Below are 22455 nucleotides of genomic sequence, written 5' to 3'. Positions count from 1 at the left end.
GACCTGGGCTTCCTGCTCCACGAAGCAGGCAGGAGCCGGGAACAAGCAGGAGCCTGGCCTCTTCTGAGGTGGTGGGGCAGGAGCTCTTGGGTGCAGCTGTAGCTGCCCTCCCACTCTGCAGCCTGCACCCGCAGGCGCCCCAGGAAGGACAACCCCCCCACCGTCCCTGCAGGGTCATGGGTGTCTGCTTCCACTGCCTGGCCTCTCTCAGCTCCCAGCACCCACTCGGATCTCAGAGTGGGATTGGGGCCAAGCCCCGGGGCCATGAATGGCAGCAGGAGGCAGACAGAGTCCTGAGTGGAAGGGGATGGTGGAAGGCCAGGGAGGAGGGCCTGAAGGCTGGCGGCTGGGCTGCCAGTCCTGTGGACCAGAGTGAGGACTCATGGTACCTATTCCAGGCCCGCCCATGGCCACCCATGGACCAACTGGCACATCCTTCCTTCCCTCTTGAGGTCCATAAAAGCCCTGGGCTCAGTCAGAGAAGGCAAGAGGACAGCCAGAGGACGGAGAGGGCAGAGAGGAGCTATGCTCTCTGCTGAGAGCTTCAGAGACCTGCAGAGATGTCCGAGTGACTTGCCTGCAGAGAGGAGCCACCCTCTCCAGGGCCTCCTCTGCTGACAGCTGAACACTCGACAGATGACCTGCCTACGGAGAGGAGCTACCCACTACTCTGAGCTGTTCTAACACTAAATAAAACTGTTCTTCACCCTTCACTAATCTGCGTACCTCATTCTTCCTGGATGCAGGACAAGAACTGGGGCAAAGGTGCTGCGGCCGCAGAGGTTTCCAGCCAGAAAAATCGACACCCCAGAGATCCCGTAACATTTCCACTCTAGATCCCCATGTGTCTCCCACCAGGACGATCTTTCAGAGCACCTTTCCCCAGCACTCCCCTTTCTTCCACCACCTTTATTTCCAACATCTTCCTCCCAAAGCTCACTCTCAATTACTATTTTTGACACCTCTCTCTACATACCCCCCAACTCCTGGGCTGCCCACGCCCCTGTGATGAGATTCTACTCGACATGATTTCTTGCACATCTTCTTCCGGTCCTCGGAAAACAACGAAAGTTCCGAGTTCACAGCTTCTACACACCCACAGTGAAACAGAGAAGTGTTTCAAAAGGCAACCGAAATCAGAAGAAATCAATCTTCCCCTGGTGGAAGTGAGGGCCAGGATGCAGGAGTCTCAGAAGCGTTTCATTCCTCAGTGACAACTTTCTGAACAGGGACTTGTCCAAAGACAGCCCATGTGCCAGGCCCTGTTCACAGGCCTCATGTAAGGGCAGTCAAGGGATACCATGCAGAGGGTTCATCTGGAGAGAGGGCACGCCCGCCACACCCAGGCAGGAGTGGTCCAGGCAGAGGGGCCAGCGAGGCCTGTGTGGCTGGAGCAGTGAGTGCTGGGTAGTATGGGGAGAGGTGAGAGGGGGGCCAGGGGGTGGGCAGCACTTTCTCCACCAGGACAGCCTGGGCCAGGCCACTGCATCAGGGCTCCAGTGTCTCCGCCAGGACAGCCTGGGCCAGGCCACCGCATCAGGGCTCCAGTGTCTCCACCAGGACAGCCTGGGCCAGGCCACTGCATCAGGGCTCCGGTGTCTCCGCACGGCAGAACCATGGTTTGCTGAGCATGGTTTGCCCTCCATCCAGGGATGTGTCTACAGATTGAAGACTAAAGAACCCACATCCACCCAGAGGCCAGTTAGCCCAGCCCACGGCTCTCACGGCACTCTACCATCAAACCTGCCTGGTTCATGAGGGGATATTCAACTCAACAAGCAGGGACGGAGCACCAGAAACGTGCCAGGCCCTGTGTCCAGTTCTGAGGCTACAAAGATGAAGGTGATGCGACCCCACCCTCGGGGAGTACATGATCTCACAGATGTGACGTCGAGATGAATGAATGCTGTAAGACGGGGTAGGAGCTGTGCCGAGAAACCGAGGAGGCACCGCAGGGGCTCCTGGTGAGCCTGGGGCTTCTGGCTGAGCACGGAAGGACCGCAGGAGGGCGGGGGTAGAGAAGGGCATGTGAGGCAAAGGGGTCTTACTTGTGAGAGACTGTGGTGGGGGGCAGCTGCTTGTGATCGCCCGCCAGGATGCACTTTCTGGCCTTCAGCAGGGGGATCCAGCAGCTCGCCTCGAGGGCCTGGGCACACTCGTCAATGACCACCATGTCGAAGTGGCTCTCGGGCAGCAACTTCAGGGGGCCATCGGCAGACGCACCTGGTGGAAACAGGGAGCCGGGAGTCTCCAGGGGCACAGCTGCTTCCCAACAGCACAGCCACACCGGAGGAGACACCACCAAGCCGGGGTTTCATCAAGGCTTGCATTGCAACTGTGTGGGATAAATTTGTATCTTGTAATAAAAACTTGGCCAAGACATTTTAAAACTCATGGTTCCAGCTCACCTGTGTCTTAAGCAGTGGGTACTCTGGCCACAGGCCCCTCTGACCTTCAATCGGCAAAATTAATCACACCTTCGGGGCTGTGACCCCAAGCCCAAGGGATGCTGTCTGAGTTCTAAATATTGTAACTCAATTATTTTCTAAATTTAGAACCTAATTCTTTTCTAAGGTGACTTTCTTGGACATACAGAACAATCAACTGCTGGGCACTCACCCAGAAAAAAGCCTCCATGTATTTGGCAACACAAACCCACTGCAGCAGCTTTTCCTTCCTGGGATGCGGAGCAGCAGAGTGCAGCATTCAGGCTGTGAGCAAGACTCGGACCCCACGCTGTCTCCAGACAACAGTGTGGGGCCTCAGGCGAGCCTCCCACCCCCAAGCCTGTTTCCTCACCCACAAACATGGACAATGACTGCATGTCATGCGATTGCACCACAAAGGGAGATAACATATATAAAGTGCCCGGCACAAGAAGGCAGGTTTCCATAAATGTGATCAATGTTAGTTCCCACCCTTTCTGCCTTCCATCTGAGTGAATTATGCTAATGATATGTACATAATGCCATGATGAAGACATACTGAGAAATTTCTCAAGATTGACTCTTCAGAGATGGCTAGAAAAAGCACCCACAGAGGAGACAGAACTTCGCTGGGCTTTGGATAATTAAGAGACATGTTTAGGTCACAGATGTGACTTCACAGTACAGAGAGAAACCAGACTTCGTGATGGAGAAGCACTTCCAGGAACTCACTCTAGTTCCCCAACAACTAGCAGGGAACAGAAAGGCCACAAAGGCCACAAGCTGACCTTGTGGGGCTCAGGGGATGCCTCCTGATTTCCAGCAAGTGCTGTCCTTGAAGCCAGAGAAGGATGTCATCAAAGAGACTCTCACAAGCTCTGAGAATTCTCTCGTCCACGAAAGTAACAAGACATCGGCAAATGGTCAGAATCAACTTTCTCAGAACTCTGGAAACTCGCCAAAGGCTGCAGCAATCAGGGAAGTCTTCATTCCAGAAAAGTATCTGAATCCCCGTCAGCACAGGAGCTCGGTGGCACTGAAACCTGCCCTATTCCCAGCCATCCCTATGGCAGCCTTGAAACCCTCAGCCTGAAGTCAGGGTGAAAACCAGCACCTGCCAGCCCCAGGGGGTGCAGAACAGGGTTGGCATTCCTGAAAAGCCCCACTCCAGAAACTGTGCTTATCTCATCTGTCTGGGAATCCTCTGGTAGACCACACTCAAAAGACTTTATCTGAGCTCATGTAATACAAACAGCCTTTTCCCTGGTGGTGTTTGTCAAAAACAATCAGAGGTAATTGTTGAACATCACAGTTTTCTAAGACAGAGAATAATGGTTGGAGCAAATGATAGGATAACCAAAGTTTTAAGCTGGGGAATGAGATATCCTCAGGGGGCTTTGAAAAGCTCCAACATATTCCTGGGAATCTAGAAGGCCACACACATGTACAGGGCTCAGGAAAGACCTCGGGAGGCCCTCAGCTCTCACCTGTGGCTCAGCTCAATGCACTGCACAAACGGGAAGTGAAAGCTGAGAGTCACAAACAGCCTGGCTCTGTGTTGGAGGTGTGCCCAAGCACACACACAGAGCCACTCAGCAAAGACTGGGGCATTTATGGCTCCAGGAGTTCAGGGGGATTTCTGTCTAATCACTAGCTGGCCACTAAGTTGTATTAGACTTTAGTGGCCACGCAAGACAAAAAATACAGATTTTACAGAATTAGTCCAGAAAAGTCACTAAACAAACAACAAGTGGCAACAACAACAAACCCCGGGGTGGGAAGAGAACCTGACTTCCAGAGTTGCCACATTCTATTATTTAAAATCATCCATTTTCAACAAAAAACTACAAGGCACGTAGAGAGTCATGAAAATATGGCCAATATTCAGGGGAAAAAAGGCAATCAACAGATACTTGAGGCCAGGAGTGGTGGCTTACGCCTGTAATCCCAACACTTTGGGAGGCCAAGGTTGGTAGATCACCTGAGTCAGGAGTTCGAGACCTGCCTGGCCAACGTGGTGACCCCATCTCTACTAAAAATACAAAAATCAGCCAGGCGTGGTGGTGGATGCCTGTAATCCCAGCTACTCAGGAGGCTAAGGCAGGAGAATCGCTTGAACCTAGGAGACGGAGGTTGCAGCAGGCCGAGATCACACTATGGCACTCCAGCCTGAGCAATAGAGCGAGACTCCATCTCCAAAAAATTAAATAAATAAATAAATAAACTGGATACTAGAGAAAGCCCAGATGCTGATCTTACTAGACAAAGACTTGAAATATCAGCGATTCTAAGTATGTTCAAAGAGCAAAAGGGAAACAAGTCTAAAGAAATAAAGTATGAGAATAATGTCTCACCAAATAAGAGAATATCAATAAAGAGACAGGAATAATTTTTTAAAAAGTACCACACAGAGGCTGGCATGGTGGTTCATGCCTGTAATCCCAGCACTTTGGGAGGCTGAGGCAGGCAGATCATGAGGTCAAGAGATAGAGACCATCCTGGCTAACACAGTAAAACCCAGTCTCTACTAAAAATACAAAAATTAGCTGGGCATGGTGGCAGACGCCTGTAGACCTAGCTACTCGGGAGGCTGAGGCAGGAGAATTGCTTGAACCTGGGAGGCAGAGGTCGCGGTGGGCCAAGATCACACCACTGCACTCCAGCCTGGCGATAGAGCGAGACTCCATCTAAAAAAAAAAAAGCACCACACCACACAGAAATTCTGGAGTTGAAAAGTACAATAACTGAAATTCACTAGAAGGATTCAACAGGAGAGAATGATCAGCAAACTTGAAGAGAGGTCCATTGAGAAGATCCAGCCTGAAGATCAGAAAGAAAAAAATGGAGGAAAATGAACAGAGCTTCAGAGCTGTGTGGGGCATTATCAAGTGAATCAACTGATTCATAATGGGAGTTGTAGATGGAGACAAGAGTAGAATAAGGGCAGAAAGAATACCTGAAAAAATAATGGCTGAAAACTCCCCAAATTTGATGAAAAACATGAATCTAAACATCCAAGAAGCTCCACAAACTCCATGTAATTTACTCACAGAGATCCACACCTAACACATGATAATCACACACTCAAAAGACAAAAGACGACACTTGAAAGCAGCAATAGAGCAGCAACTTGTCACATATAAGGAGCCCTCAATGAGATCAATAGCTGCTTTCCCATCAGAAAGTATGCAGGCAGTGGAATGACACGTCCAAAGGGCTGAAAGACTGTCAACCAAGAATTCTATACTCAGCAAGACTATCCTTCAAAAAATGAAGGAGAAACTAAGACATGCCCAGATAAAGATGAGCTTAGAGAATCTGTCACAGCAAACCTGCCCTTCAAGAAATACCAAAGGGAGTCCTTTGGAGAGAGTAACTCAAATCTACATGAAGAAATAAAGGCAACTACATGGGTAGATATAAAAGACCCCATAAATGTATTTTCTGCTTGTGACTCTTTTTTTCTCCTGTCTGATTTAAAACACAACTGGATAAAGCAATAACTACAAAGCCAATTAGAATCTAGCCAGGTGTGGTGGCTCACTCCTGTAATCCTAGCACTTTGGGAGGCCAAGGTGGGCAGATCATTTGAGGTCAGAAGTTCGAGACCAGCCTGGCCAACATGGTGAAATCCAGTCTCTACAAAAAATACAAAAAAAATTAGCTGGGCCTGGTGGCATGCACCTGCAATCCCAGCTACTCAGGAGGCTGAGGCACAAGAATCACTTGAACCCGGGAGGAGGAGGCTGCAGTGAATCAAGATTGTGCCACTGCACTCCAGCCTGGGTAACAGAGTGACATGCTGTCTCAAAAAAAAAAAAAAAAAAAAAAAGAACCTGGACTCTGTTCCTTAGAGCAGCCCACCAGCTGAGAGGTTGTGGCAAACAGACTCTAAGGCAGGGATGTGCAATCTTTTGGCTTCCCAGGGCCATATTAAAAGAAGAAGAATTGTCTTGGGCCACACATAAAATATGCTAACATTAACAATAGCTGATGAGCTTAAAAAAAAAATCACACAGACAAAAATCTCATAATGTTTTAAGAAAGTTTATAAATTTGTGTTGGGCCACATTCAAAGTATCCTGGGCTATATGTGGCCTGCAGGCCTTCAGTTAGACAAGCTTGCTTTAAGGTATGCCCCAGGATCCTGGCCACTGGTATTCACATCTTGCATAATCCCTTCCCCTCGAGTGTGGGTGGGGCCTGAGACTTGCTTCTAATCCACAGAACAGGGCAAAGGTGATGAGATGTGACACCCTCGATAACATTACATAAGACGATAACCCATTGTGCTAGGAGACTGTGTCTCTTGCTGGCTTTTAGGAAGCAAGCAGCCATGTTGGCAAGGCCTACGGGGCAAACAGCTAAGAGCAGCCTCCAGCCAACACCCAGCAAGAACCCACAGGGAACTGAATGCTGCCAACAACCACGTGAGCCTGAAGGCAGATCCTCTCCAGGCAAGTTTCAGATGAGACTGCAGCCCCCACTGACACCTCGATCGCAGCCTTGTGAGATCCTGAGCACAGCACCTTGTTCAGCTGGGCTCTCCACCCAGATAAACTGTAGAATAATAAACGTGGGTTGTTTTCAGCTGCTACCTTTGTGGTACTATTATCACACAGGAACAAACCAGAGGTCTCACAAACACATTCCTAAACCCCAAAAGAGTGGTTGACAAGATTCCCACAACAGTCACAAGGTACACAGCTCTGTAACGGGAGTGCTCTCTCCTGGCTACAAGAGAGAATGTGCGTCCTCCACCTCTGCCCAAGATGGAATAGCAGGGACTGCATTTACTCTCCCATCTCAAATAACAACCCCCCCTCCAGCCAGTTATTTAAAATTTTTTTTAAATAACTGAAACCACACTCTTCAGGACACTAGACAACAGGTAACAAAGAAAAGTAACCCCTGAATAACGAGAGACAAAGGAGGTGAGCCCTGGGGTTACCCCAGCTTTCTGCCTTGAGAGTTTCCAGGAGAGAGTACAGAGAAGGGGCAGCCAGGTATAACCTAGAAGGCTCCCTGAGTTGAGGAGACAAGGCTGAGAATCTGTGGCGACCAAGGCAGGCAGAGTTTCCAGGACAAAATGCCAAAGAGACTGCTACACAGAGAGAAAAAACACCAGAGATCTGCTGCGAGATTCCCTTGGGTATTGTGATTAGCACATGCTTACGAGAAAACTACTCCAGGCCTGGGAAAAATACCACCCAAAACAATGAGAGAAAAGTGCCCAGTGCTCACACAAGGCCGGGAACAGCACCTAATCCCACCAGTCAAACTCAAAAATCTCATGATGCAGGGTGCATTGGGTAGAAAGCTCAAAGGGTCTTACCTCAGTACAGGGGAATATTAACCCTGGACTAAGCACTGATCCAGACCCTAACACATCTCAAAAGCAAGACTCAAAAGGATTAAACTGTTTACAAGTAACTTTACTGCTTCCCAAAACCAAGCACAAGAATATTATAGGAGACTGGGCGTGGTGGCTCACACCAATCCCAGCACTCTGGGAAGCCGAGGCAGGCAGATCACTTGAGGTCAGGAGTTTGAGACCACCCTGGCCAACATGGTGAAACCTCGCCTCTACTAAAAATACAAAAATTAGCCGGGCATGGTAGCGCATGCCTGTAGTCCCAGCTACTCGGGAGACTGAGTCAAAAGAATCACTTGAATCCAGGAGGCAGAGGTTGCAGTGAGCCAAGATTGCACCACTGCACTCCAGCATGGGTGACAGAGCAAGACGCTGTCTCAAAAAACAAAACAAAAAAAACAACAAAAAAAAGATTATAGGAATACAAAAATATTCAATATTCAGCATGCAACAACGTAAAATCCTCAATGTCCGGTATCCAAACAAACATTAGCAGGCCTACAAAAAGTTAGGAAAACACAACCACTCAAGGGGAACAGTTCATCAAAAGAGACCAAAAATGACACAGGTGATAGAGAAATAATAGTCTAGAACATTCAAAACAGTTATTATAGTTGTATTCCAAATGTTAAAAAAATTAAGTAAGAACATCAAAGATATAAAAAGACTCTTATTTCTGGATGTCAGATGAAAGTTACACTGGATGGGACAAATGTGAGATTAGGCATGAAAGAAGGAAATTAGTGAACTCAGCAATAAGCAAGTATAAAGGTTCAGCTGTGCAAGATAAATTCTATAGATCTGCTGCACAACACGATGTCTATAGTTAACAATATTATATAGTACACTTAAACATTTAAGAGGGTAGATCTCATGTTGTGTTCTCACCACAATGTTAAAAAACATGAGGCCGGGTGCGGTGGCTCACACCTGTAATCCCACCACTCTGGGAGGCCAAGGCAGGTGGATCACGAGGTCAGGAGTTCAAGAGCAGCCTGGCCAATGTGGTGAAACCCCGTCTCTACTAAAAATACAAAAATTAGCCAGGCGTGGTGGTGTGCATCTGCACTCCCAGCTATTCCAGAGGCTGAGGCAGAAGAATCGCTTGAACCCAGGAGGCAGAGGTTGCAGTGAGCCAAGATTGTGCCACTGCACTCCAGTCTGGGCGACAGAGTGAGACTCTGTCTCAAAAAAAAACATGAAGCAAATAGCACCAGGGCAAATCATAGTCAAATTGCTTAAAACCAGTGATAAAGAAAGCATCACTTTCTTTCTCGTTTTTTTGAGACGGAGTCTGGCTCTGTCATCCAGGTTGGAGTACAGTGGTGCAATCTCAGCTCACTGCAATCTCCGCCTCCGGGTTCAAGCGAGTCTCCTGCCTCAGCCTCCTGAGCATCTGGGATTACAGGTGCCCACCACCACACCCTGCTAATTTTTTTGTATTTTTAGTACATGTGGGCCAGGCTGGTCTCGGACTCCTGACCTCAGGTGATCCACTCGCCTTAGCCTCCCAAAGTGCTGAGATTACAGGCATGAGCCACCACACCTGGCTGAAAAAATCTTAAATGCAGACAGAAGAAAAAAGACACGTTACATACAAAGGAACAAGGATAAGGATGACCGATTTCTCTTCAGAAATACTCAGGCAGATGACAGTGGACAACATCTTTAAAATATTGCAAGGAAAAGTGTTAATCTAGAATTCTCACGCAGCAAAAATACTTTCAAAACTGCAGGTGAAACAAAATATTTTCAGACACACAAAAGCTATTGGACTGCATCACCGGCTGACCCACACTACAAGAAATGATCATGGATGCCTTTCAGGTGGAAGGAAAATGATGCCACGTGGAAATACACAACCTAAACCAAAAGAAAACAAAGCGCCAAAAGTGGTAACTACACGGGCAAATACGAAGACATTTTTCTTATTATTTAAATCTCTTTAAAGATAATTCACCATTAAAACAAGAACAAGTATTGTAAGGCTTAGAATATGCGTATAAGAAAAATATATGACAAAAGCATAAATGCTAAGAGGAGAGAAATGTCAGCTTGCAATCATAAAGCCCTTATGCTATATGTGAGGTGCCATATGAACAGACTATGATGAGTTGAAGACACATACTGTAAGGCCTAAAGTAACCACTGAAAGAATCAAATACAGATATATAGCTAACAAGCCAACAAAAACAAAAATAGGCCAGGAGTGATGGTTCATGCCTATAATCCCAGCACCACGGTGGCCAAGGTGGGAGGATCCCCTGAGTCCAGGAGTTCGAGACCAGCCTGGGCAAAACAGCAAGACCTTGTCTCTATAAATTATCTTTTAAAAATAAATAAATAAATAAAAATAAAATCCTAAGAAATCTTCAATCATGGGGCATAGTGAGAACTTATGTAAAAAAAAAAAAAGAAATGTTCAATTAATTAATTAAAAGAAAGCAGAAGAGGAGGAAAATATAACAAAGAACAAACGGCAGAAACTGTCAAACTGGATAATAAAGCAAGGCCCAGCTATATGCTATCTACAAAAAAATTCACTTTAGGCCAAAGTGGGAGGATCACTTGAGGCCAGGAGTTTGAGACCAGTCTGGGCAACATTGCAAGATCCCATCTCTAAAAGGAAAAAAGAAAAGAACATTTTTAAAATTAGCCAGGTGTAATGGCTCATGCCTACAGTACTAGCTACTTGGGAGGCTGAGGTGGGAGGATTACTTGAGCCAAAGAATGCAAGGCTACAGCAAGTTATGATCACGCCTCTGCACTCCAGTCTGAGCAACAGAGCAAGACTCTCTCTTTAAAAAGAAATAAACAGGCCAGGCACAGTGGCTTACACTTGTAATCCTAGCACTTTGGGAGGCAGAGGCGGAAGGACTACTTGAGTCCAGGAGCTCCAAACCAGCCTGGGCAACACAGTGAGATCTTGTCTCTATTAAAAATCAAAAAAATGAGCAGGGTGTGATAGCACATGTCTGTTGTCCCAGCTACTCAGGAGGCTGAGGTGGGAGAATCACTTCAGCCCAGGAGGTTGAGGCTGCAGGGAGCCATGATTGCACCACTGCAACTCCAGTTAGGGGTAACACAGTGAGACCGTGTCTCAAATATTTTTTAAAAGATCACTTTAAACATAAAGACACAAATAGGTTCTAAGAAAAAGGATAGAGAAAGATAGATCACACTAACACTAGTTGAAAGAAAGGTGGGGGCTGGGTGCAATGGCTCACGCCTGTAATCCCAGCAACTCAGGAGGTCGATGTGGGAGGATTGCTTGAGGTCCCACATTCATGGTTAAGGCTGGAGTACAGCTTTGACCGCACCACTGTACTCCAGCCTAGGTGACAGATTGGGACCCTATCTCTTAAAAATAAAAAGAAAGCTGGACAACATGGATGAACCTTGAGGGCATTACACTAAATAAAACAAGCCAGTCACAAGACGACAAATCCTGCATGGTTCCACTTACTTGAGGTATCTAAAATAATAAAATTCTTAGAAACAGACAGGAGAATGGTGACTGCCAGGACCTGGGACAGGGAAAAAGGGAACTGCTGTTCAACAGATCCAGAGCTTCAGGTCTGCAAGATGAAAATGTTCTAGAGATCTGCTGTACAACAACATGCATCCAATTAATGCTACTGTACTACAGACTTCAAAAGGGTTACGATGGTAAATTTTACATTTTTTTGACCATAATGAAAAGAAGAGCAAGCTGAAATGCTGAAATGATTATTTTAATATCAGACAAAGTAGATTTCAAAAAAAGAATATTATCAGGGATAAAGAAGGTCGTTTCATAATGATAAATTTGTTAATTAATCAAGAAAACATAGCCTCACATTTATGACCCCAATAAAAGTGTTTCCAAAGATATGAAGCAAAAACCAATAGAACTGCAGGAAAAACAGACATGTCCAGTTATATTCAGAGATTTCAACATCCCTCTCTCAAAACAGCAGACTTGAACCACATCATCAACCATCATGATCTGACTACTTACAGAACACTCAATAAAATCAGAACACACGTTCTATCAAGTGTGCATGGAACACTCACAAAGACAGAGACCAGATTCTGGACCATAAAGTAAGTCTTGATGAACTATCCAAGTCATGACAGTATGTCCTCTGACCACATGGAACTAAATTAGAAATCAACAACAGAAAGTAAGCCAGGTGCAGTGGCACATGCCGGGAGCCCCAGCTCCTCAGGAGGCTGAGCTGGGAGAATCACCTGAGCCCAGGAGTTTGAGTCCAGCCTGGGCAACATAGTGAGATCCCATATAGGGATGGGGATAGGGAAGGCGACGGGGATGGGGACAGGGACAGGGATGAGGAGAGGAGAGAACAAGAGAGGAGAGGAGAGGAGCAACACAGTGAGATCCCACACAGGACGGGGATGGGGAGGGGAGGGGAGAGGAGAGGAGAGATCAACAACAGAAAGATATCTGGACATTTCCCAACTATCTGGAAACTATATAACACTTCTAAAAAACCAAAAGGCAAATGAGATAGCATTTTGAAATGAATGAAATATAACAGATCAGAATTTGTGGGATGCCACAAAAGCAGTACTTAGGGAGACATTTATGGAGCTAAATGCTCATATCAGAAAAAAAGAAAGGTCTCAAATCAATGATCTCAGCTTCTACATTAAGAAGCAAGAAAAAGAACAAGCCCAAGAAAACAGAAAACAATAAAGATCAATGTGGAAATACATGAAACAGAAAAACAACAGAGAAAAAGCAAAAGCTGGTTCTTTGGGAAGATCAACTGAAACCTCCAGCCAGGCCGGGCGTGGTGGGTCACACCTGTAATCCCAGCACTTTAGGAGGCTGAGGCAGGGGGATCCCTCGAGCCCAGGAGTTTGAGACCAGCCTGGGCAACACAGTGAGACCCTGTCTCTTTTTTTGTTTTGCTTTGTTTTTTTGGTTTTGGGGTTTTTATTTTTTTGAGGCAGAGTCTTGCTCTGTCACCCAGGCTGGAGTGCAGTGGCGCAATCTTGGTTCACTGCAACCTCCACCTCCAGGATTCAAGCAATTCTCCTACCTCAGCCTCCCAAGTAGCTGGAATTACAGGTGCATACCACAACTCCTGGCTAATTTTTGTATTTTTAGTAGAGACCGGGTTTCACCATGTTGGCTAGGCAGGTCTCAAACTCCTGACCTCAGGTGATCCACCCGCATTGGCATCCCAAAATGCTGGGATTACAGGTGTGAGCCACTGTGCCTGGCAGAGATCCTGTCTCTTAAAACACATATGTATGTATATATAAAATCTAAATTTAAAAAAAAACCCTCCAGCCAGAAGAGCAGGAAAAAAAAGAGCACACAAACCAATATCAGGAATAATACAGTTTATATCATGACAGATCCTGCAGACAGTAAAAGAAGAATAAGGGCATATTAGGAACCACTTCATGCCTCTAAATTCAACCGTTTAGATAAAATGGACAAACTTCTTGAAAGCTACAAGCTCATGGAAGAAAAACAACCTCAACAGCCCTTTATCTATTGAAGAAGTTGAATGTGTAGTTCAAAACCTCTCTATGAAGAAAACTGCAGGTACGGAGGCCTTCCCTAGTGAACTCTACCCAACTTTTAAGAAAGAAATACCAATTCTAAACAAACTCTTCCAGAAAACAGAAGAGGGAACACACCCCAACTCCTTCGAGGCCACACAGGCAGGATGGAGACGCCCCCTCACCTGTGTTTGTTGCAAGGACCACGTTTGCCGAAGTGAGGCTCTCGAGCATAGCTGCTTCTTCCCTCTCCTTCAGTTCTTTTCTTAACAGCTTAATTTCATTTCGAAAATTACTTTTCTCTCTCTTATCCTGGGTCTTTTTGTTTTTCACCTATAAAGAAAAACAAAGGAGATACACTTACTTCAGTCCAACTTTGTACTTCTTCAACTCTATTTATGAAGTGCTTCTATCATTCGGTCCAGTTCAATAAACTCCGTAAAAAACACTCAGAAATCTTCCTTGAAAGAGACACAGATACACACACGCAACTAAGCACCTTACATCCTCACTTGCCTTGAAGTCACAGGAAGAGACATTTTAAGTCCTGGAAAGTCCTGGAAAGAGACCACGTTTTTAACTCAGAGGAGACCAGAAATTGGACCAGCCCTGCCCTGCACACAGGCATTTGATCTTGGGGAAGAAAAAGCGCTTGCCTGCCCCAGGATTTGGGTTGTAGGAGCTTACGAATGGAGAGACTGAGCTTCACATATTATTCTACATTTTTCAGGAGATTAAAAAAAATTTTTTCAACCCATAATCAAAACCTCAACTTACTTCACATCTCAAAAAGATGGAACTGGTCAGGCGCAGTGGCTCATGCCTGTAATCCCAGCACTTTGGGAGCCCGAGGCAGGCAGATCACAAGCTCAGGAGATCGAGACCAGCCTGGCCAACACAGTGAAACGCTGTCTCTACTAAAAATACAAAAAATTAGCTGGGCATGGTGTGTGCCTGTAAGCCCAGCTACTCGGGAGGCTGAGGCAGGAGAATTGCTTGAACCCAGGAGGCAGAGGTTGCAGTGAGCTGAGATTGTGCCACTGCACTCCAGCCTGGGCGACAGAGCAAGATTCTTTAAAAAAAAAAAAAAAAAAAAAAAAAGATGTAACCTTTCCTTATTTGTGATTTCTACTTTGGGGGATGGAGTTTTAGCAGGGGTGACAGGAGGTGTTTTACTGTGCATAATTTACAGAGAAAGAAAATCCTCAAAAGCACCAATTTCAACAGGAAATGAAATCACCCACATTTGTGATGAGCAAACATCACGCATATTCCTCCACCACCTCGAACCTGCACGACATGCATCTATCCTTCCTCCACCTCCCAGCAGGCGGCCCATCCCCATGCTGCCATGCAAGCAGCCACGCAAGCAGCCTCGATGCCACGGGCCCATAGCAAAGACTGGCTCCCAGCACCCTCTCTGCTGCCGCCACTCCTCCGAGGTTAGGACACTGAGGGTGCAGGTGCCGACCGTGAGCACACAGGACAAGATGTGAGCACAGACATTAGAGCAAAGACTGGCTCCAGCACCCTCCCTGCTGCCATCAGTCCACCGGGGCTAAGATACCGAGGGGTGTAGGTGCCGACAGTGAGCACACAGGACAAGAAGTGAGCACAGACATTAGAGCAAAGACTGGCTCCAGCACCCTCCCTGCTGCCATCACTCCTCTGAGACTAAGACACCGAGGAGTACCAGTGCCGACAGTGAGCACACAGGACAGGACGTGAGCACAGACACTACAACAAAGCAACCACGGGAGAACCAAAGAGCTCAAAAGTGTCAGAGTGTCGGGCTGGGGGGAAAAGGCCCTCTCAAATGGAAGAAACCTACCACCACTCTACTTCTCCAGCTGACTGGTGTCCTCTTTCACAAGGAGAAGGTGGAATGGACGGAAAGCTCTAGGAGGATGCCAATTTTTTCAATGTTTATGTTCAGGCTACTTTTCTCCCATTGCCACTACTACCAAGACAACAGGACCAGACAGAAAGACACCCAGGAAAATGTTTGGTTTTTTTTTTGAGACGGAGTCTTGCTTTGTCACCGAGGCTGGAGTGCAGTGGAGTGACCATGGCTCACTGCGACCTCCACCTCCCAGGTTCAAGAGATTCTCCTGCCTCAGCCTCCCAGGTGGCTGGGATTACAGGTGCCCACCACCATGCTCAACTAATTTTTGTATTTTTAGTAGAGACGGGGTTTCGCCATGTGGGCCAGGCTGGTCTCGAACTCCTGACCTCAACTGTTCCGCCCACCTCAGCCTCCCAAAGTGCTGGGATTGCACGTGTGAGCCACTGTATCCGGCCGGAAAATGTTTTCTTTACAATTCCTCACACCTACTAACCAAGTGCTCTGAAGACAGTTGAGACTCTGTTAAATGCTAAGTATAGTTCTCTATCAAAAATGGGCAGCCCTGGCTGGGTGCAGCAGCTCACACTTGTAATCCAGCACTTTGGGAGGCTGAGGCGGGTGGATCACTTGAGGTTAGGAGTTCGAGACCAGCCTGGCCCACATGGCGAAACCCCGTCTCTACTAAAAATAAAAAAATTAGCTGGGTGTGGTGGCACATGCCTGTAGTCCCAGCTACTTGGGAGGGTGAGGCACAAGAATCACTCAAACCCGGAAGGCAGAGCCTGCAGTGAACCAAGACAGCGCCACTACACTCCAGCCTGGGTGACAGAGCGAGACTCCATCTCAAAAAAAAAAAAAAAACAAACAAAGGCCGGGCATGGTGGCTCACACCTGTAATCCCAGCACTTTGAGAGGCCGAGGCGGGCAGAGCACCTGGGGTCAGGAATTCAAGACCAGCGTGACCAATATGATGAAACCCCGTCTCAACTAAAAATAGAAAAATTAGCCAGGCATGGTGACACGCACCTGCAGTCCCAGCTACTAGGGAGGCTGAGGCAGGAGAATCGCTTGAACCCAGGAGGCAGAGGTTGCAGTGAGCCGAGATTGCGCCATTGCACTCCAGCCCGGGCAATGAGAGCAAAACTCTGTCACAAAAAAAAAAAAAAAAAAAAGGCAGCCCAATTTTTAAAATTATTAAAGGAATCGACAGAAGCAAGAGAAGATCAAGAGGAATGCAGACAGATAAATTTGCTCCTTAAAAAGACTGCAGATCAGAAGCCCACGCCCCACATGGACACTAGCCATGACACCTACAAAGACCTGATCGATGTCCTTCCTGATATCTGCAACAATCTGGGCACTGTCACTCCGCGCTAAAACCGCATCCAGGGAGTGCTGCTGAATGGACTCCAGGAGGCGGGCGGGGTGCCCCAGGCGCAGAATCCGCTGCTTACACAGAGCCAGGCGCTCCACCAGATTGTCCACGGCGATGTTGGAGGGGGCGCAGCACAGAACCTGGGAATCGCAAGTTAGGATCTGGTCATTTACTTTGTAATCAAACCACTGAAGTTGACACTAAAACAACAAAAAGCCTTAAAGGTAGAAAGAAGCACAAGGCATGTACACACGTGCTCTCAATCAAATCTTGCATTCATTTTCCAAGCCCATGTGTGATCCGATTCTTCTGGTACCCCAAGGCAAGAACCCGGGATACAGAAAGCCCTCTGTCCTTGTGACAAGGAAGGGGATCTAATTGAGTTGGTTAACATAAGCCACCTATAGACGGCAAACTAAGACAGCACCCTGTAACTCACAGAGCTGTAAACATTCACCCCTAGACACTGCCATGAGGTCGGAGCCCACAGCCTGCCCATCTGTATGCTCCCCTGCAGGTCTGAGCAACAGGACACTGAAGAAGCGAGCCACTCCCCCATCCCACGCCCTGCGAGGGGGACAAGGGAACCCTTCCCGTTTCAAATGGACTCAGAGTTGTCTCCCGAACACTGTAGCTCCACTATATTTTTCTTTCTTTCTTTCTTTCTTTTTTTTTTGAAACAAATTGCTCTATGGCCCAGGCTGGAGCGCAGTGGCAGGATCATGGAGAAACCGGCTCAATAGTCCCATGGACAGTTGTTTTTGGATAAAGAGAAATTGACCATCTGCTGTTAAAGCTTCAAACTTATTTATGTGAGTTTCTTCCTCAGAAAAGGACATTTAGGCCCCTCAAAAAAATATCAAAGATCTGAAAATCACCAGACCACTACAGGTGCCTCCTTGCCCTCCCTAGTCCCTGTTTTTTACACATTGCTACATTTCTTCCCTGCTATATAAACCCCTAGTTTTAGTCAGGGAGATGGGTTTGAGGATGAGCTCTCATCTCCTCGGCTGCACCATCTGATTATAAAGCCTCTTCCTTGGCAATACTTGCCCTCAGTAACTGGCTTTCTGTGTGGCGAGCAGCAAGACCTAGACCACACTCCTGGTGTTTCGTGACTTCCTGGGCTCAAGCTGTTGTCCTGGCTCAGCCTCCCAAGTAGCTGAGACTGCAGGCATGCATCACCATGCCCAGCTAATTTCTTCTATTTTTTGTAGAGACTGGGTCTTGCTATGTTGCCCAGACTGACCTCAAACTCCTGGGTTCAGGTGATCCTCCCCGCTTGGCCTCCCAAAGCACTAGGATAACAGACATGAGACGCCGCACCCAGCCACAGCTCCACTATTAAAAGTGAGACGCTGGCCAGGTACGGTGGCTCATGCCTGTAATCCCAGCACTTTGGGAGGCCAAGGTGCGAGGTCAGGAGTTCAAGACCACCCTGGACAACATAGTGAGACCCCATCTCTGAGGAAAAAAAAAAGAGGTAGCAACCAGCAGAGGAGGCAGAGTCTCTACAGGCTCTTAAGCTCAAAACAAACAGCAGCTCAGGAAGGAGGCTCAGCCACCACTCTCTACGCCCGGCATCGCCTCCAACCCCACTGGCATGTCCCAAGGCATATCTCCACCAAAGTGTGCACACAGGTGTGTCTTGGCTCACTTTTAGTGAATAGTCGGCACCCAATTAAAACCACCAATCTGCTCCCTTCCAATAAGTCATCTTTTCTTACCAGTTTTCAAACATGTGCAAAGACACTCACACATTGGAAAACCGCTGGACGTAATCTTTTAAGCAAGTGACAGGCTTCCCTGCAGCTCTGCCCAAGTTCCATTGCTGGCTCTGCCACTCTAAGTGCTGGGCACTTGACCTTGTTTCTCAGTTTCTTCGTGTTTTTGTTTGTTTGTTTGTTTGTTTTGGAGATGGAGTTTTGCTCTTATTGCCCAGGCTGGAGTGCAATGGTGCGATCTCGGTTCACTGCAACCTCCACCTCCCAGGTTCAAGCAATTCTCCTGCCTCAGCCTCCCAAGTAGCTGGGATTACAGGTGTGTGCCACCACACCCGGCTAATTGTTTTGTATTTTTAGTAGAGACGGGGTTTCACCATGTTAGCCAGGCTGGTCTCCAACTCCTGACCTCAGGTGACCCACCCGCCTCAGCCTCCCAAAGTACTGAGAATACAGGTGTGAGCCACCACACCCGGCTTCCTCGTCTACAAACTGGGGCCACTAACCACCTGCCTTGGCACAGGGTTTCAGTGAGGATTAAATGGGTGCTCAGAACAATGCCTGGTGGTAGGCAGCACCCAGTAAACATCAACCTACAAAACTGGCCATTATTCCAATTCTCATCATTATCCAACATTTTTATAAACCAGAAAGGTTTTTCAAAAAGCTCTCGAACTTAAAGTATAATTAAAAATAAAAATAAATTAAAAAAAAAAAAACTCTCCATGTGCCAAGATCCACAATGACTCAAGCTGATGCAGATGATCATAAAAGATCCTTTTTCAGCCATTAAAAATGTAACTGGGCCGGGCACAGTGGCTTATGCCTGTGGTCGTAGCACTTTGGGAGGCTGAGGCAGGCAGATCAACTGAAGTCAGGAGTGAGACCAGACTGGCCAATGTGGTGAAACTCCATCTCTACTAAAAACACAAAAATTAGCCAGGCATGGTGGCGCACGCCTATAATCCCAGCTATTCGGGAGGCTGAGGTAGGAGAATCACTTAAACCCGGGAGGCGGAGGTTGCAGGGAACCAAGATCCCACCCCTGCACTCCAGACTCTAGCCTGGGTGACAGAGTGAGGCTCCGTCTCAAAAAAATAAAAATAAAAAAAATTTAAAATGTAAGTGAATAATAATGTACAATGTTATATTCCACATCTCAGAAAATCATTCATCTGTGCACTGGACATGTGCATTGTATCCATTAACCAGACTATCTGATTAGCTGTTAACACCTCAACCAGACGCTGAGCTCCTGACGGGCACAGACCGGGCCCAGGCCAACTCCAGGCCCCTGCACGGGCGTGCACACGGAGGAGCATGAGCACAGCAAGTGTGGTGAGCAAATAAACCCTGACCCAGGGCCTGGCCAACACGAAGGCTGCCACGCCTCAGAGGGCTCCAGGAGCCTTCCTCAACAACCCAGGCTACGGCTCCTGCGCGTGCTCCCCCAGACTCATGGGGATGCTGGAAATCAAACAGGGGCAGTCCAAGGCTCAATCAATAAATGCTCAGTAATGTTCCTGACCCATCCCACCAGAACTGAGGCTGGAAGGTCGCTGAGCACCCACTGAACACAACAGACCAGGAGCGGATGGGCTCTGACAGGGAAGTGATGTGCACTGCCCACCTTTAAGCCTTGTTTCACAGCTTGAAGAATTATCTCAACCACAGTCGTGGTTTTCCCAGTGCCAGGAGGTCCATGGATGATGGCAAGTTCTTTCTGAGACAGCGCAAATGAAACCGCTTCTTTCTGGGAGGTGTCCAGGCAGGTGTTGAAGAATGTCAGCGGGTCTGTGGAAGAAACAGCAGCGTGAGACTCAGGTGCTCTGGGGAGCTCTGTGGGTGTTCCTCCTCAGAGAGTGTGTGCCCCGGGGGATGAGTGATGCCTGTCAGGAACACGCCGGTCCTCACCAAGGGCAACCCAATCAACACAAAATTAAGTCTGCTTTATTTTCACAAGGTTTCTCCTTGAACAGGAATCGGCAAACTGTGGGCCACATCCAGTCAGCTGCCGGTTTTGGTGAGTTTCACTGGAGCACAGCCACGCCCGTTCATTTACATACCATCTACAGCTGCCTGCTGTAGATGGTATGTATGATATGGCCCACAGAGTCAAAACATTCATAATCCATCCCTTCACGGGAAAAACCCCTGATCTAGAGTAACAGGAATGAAGGAAATGTTTCCTAGAGCATATTCCTTTCTAACATATTGTCCCTCTTTAAAGTGCCCATAAAATGATAAAGACAAATGACAAAAACAATGATTAACAAATTCTAGGATCGTGTTTCTATTTTGAATCTTCCACGACCAAGACTAAAGACCTGCTTCTTTTTTTTTTTTTTTGAGACGGAGTCTTGCTTGTCACCCAGGCTGGAGTGCAATGGCATGATCTCAGCTCACTGCAACATCCGCCTCCTGGGTTCAAGCGATTCTCCTGCCTCAGCCTCCAGAGTAGCTGGGACTACAGGTGAGTGCCACCACACCCAGCTAATTTTTTGTGTTGTTAGTAGAGACGGGGATTCACCATGTTGGCCAGGATGGTCTTGATCTCCTGACCTCATGATCTGCCGGCCTCAGCCTCCCAAAGTGCTGGGACTAAAGGTGTGAGCCACCGCGCCTGGCCAAGACCTGCTTCTTATGCTGTGCTCTTGAGAGCAGGTGGTGGTGTGCTCAGCCCTGCAGCCATGGCATTCGCTACATGGTGCCCACTATACAGAGACGCCTATCGGATAAGGAGCAGCTCATAAGCAAAGGGTGTTTGCTGACCCTGACTTGTGAGACTGAAGCCAACATGGAAGATGGCAGGGTGTGCAGCTAGTAACAGGCCATTGAACCCCACGTTCCCGTGCTCTAGCCAAGCCATTCCAGAGTCCCTAAGACACAGTAAATACATTTCTAATTCAGTTTATGACGCATAGGAGCCCTTCAGTAAATATTTCATAGAAATAAAGCATTACTGAAATGTGAGTGCATTTAGAATTTCCAAAGGAAAATGCAGAAAGAAAATGAGTATTTAAAAATAACACATCTTGAGGGACTGCATGCTGAAAGAGTGCTACAAAGTCGTCCTGTGTGTTTGAAGCTAACACAACACTGGCTTGCCTAGCACAATATGATAGAAAATAGCTGCGGGGTAACCCTTGCATGAGGCTTGGCCAAAGCCACCGCTTTACAAATGGGCCAAGTCCAATACTCACAGGACTGTTAAATCATGGGCAGTGACTGGATGAGACAACAAACTCCTCCCAAAAATGACGTTCTCCAAGAACAGCAAAGGACATAAAAAGTGCACAGACCGTGCACGCTGGCTCACGCCTGTAATCCCAGCACTTTGGGAGGCCGAGGCGGGTAGATCACCTGAGGTCAGGAGTTCAAGACCGGCCTGACCAACATGGTGAAACCATGTTGTCTCTACTAAAAAATACAAAAATTAGCCGGGCATGGTGGTGGGCACCTGTAATCCCAACTACTTGGGAGGCTGAGGCAGGAGAGTCACTTGAACCCGGGAGGCGGAGGTTGCGGTGAGCCGAGGTCGCACCACTGCACCCCACTCTGGGTGACAGAGCAAGTCTCCGTCTCAAAAAAAAAAAAAAAAAGATTTTTCCAACCTAAAATTGCTATCAAGCATAAAGTATGATCAGCTTTCCTCTATTTTCACAAAGTACTAAGCTAAAAGAAATATCATTACATTTCAAAATAAAAGATTTATATACACTAAAAAGAACATTATTTTAAAACTCAGTGGAGGCTAGGCATGGTAGCTCACGCCTGTAATCCCAACACTTTGGGAGGCTGAGGTGAGTAGATCACTTGAGATCAGGAGTTTGAGAACAGCCTGGCCAAGATGGCAAAACCCTGTCTCCACTAAAAATACAAAAATTAGCCAGGCGTGGTGGCGTGTGCCTGTAATCCCAGCTATTCAGGAGCCTGAGACATGAGAATCACTTGAGCCCGGGAGGCGGAGGTTGCAGTGAGCCAAGATCATGCCACTATACTCCGGTCTGGATGACAGAGCGAGACTCCATCTGCACCCCCCGCCAAAAAAAAATTTTTTTAACTAAAAACTCAACGGAGCCAGGCGCGCAGTGGCTCACGCCTGTAATCCCAGCACTTTGGGAAGCCAAGGCGGGTGGATCATGAGGTCAGGAGTTCGAGACCAGCCTGGTCAATATGGTGAAACCTCGTCT

General features: G+C 47.4%; 1 protein-coding gene across 3 annotated transcripts in view; it reads right to left on the bottom strand.

Annotated features, from left to right (window-relative positions):
• Positions 1-22455, bottom strand: part of IGHMBP2 (immunoglobulin mu DNA binding protein 2) — a 37164-nt gene that overhangs the window by 9273 nt on the left and 5436 nt on the right. For all 3 annotated transcript variants that reach the window (XM_004051683.5, XM_063693289.1, XM_055354693.2), the window contains 4 exons: positions 19893-20056; positions 16481-16681; positions 13506-13653; positions 2049-2223 (listed from right to left, as the gene is read on the bottom strand). In XM_004051683.5, the coding sequence (XP_004051731.5) occupies positions 2049-2223; positions 13506-13653; positions 16481-16681; positions 19893-20056 (688 nt within the window). The remainder of the gene's footprint in view (positions 1-2048; positions 2224-13505; positions 13654-16480; positions 16682-19892; positions 20057-22455) is intronic.

Source organism: Gorilla gorilla, chromosome 9 (genome assembly GCF_029281585.2).
Source record: "Gorilla gorilla gorilla isolate KB3781 chromosome 9, NHGRI_mGorGor1-v2.1_pri, whole genome shotgun sequence".
Classification (NCBI taxonomy): Eukaryota; Metazoa; Chordata; class Mammalia; order Primates; family Hominidae; genus Gorilla; species Gorilla gorilla.
This window is presented reverse-complemented; position numbering and strand designations above follow the sequence as displayed.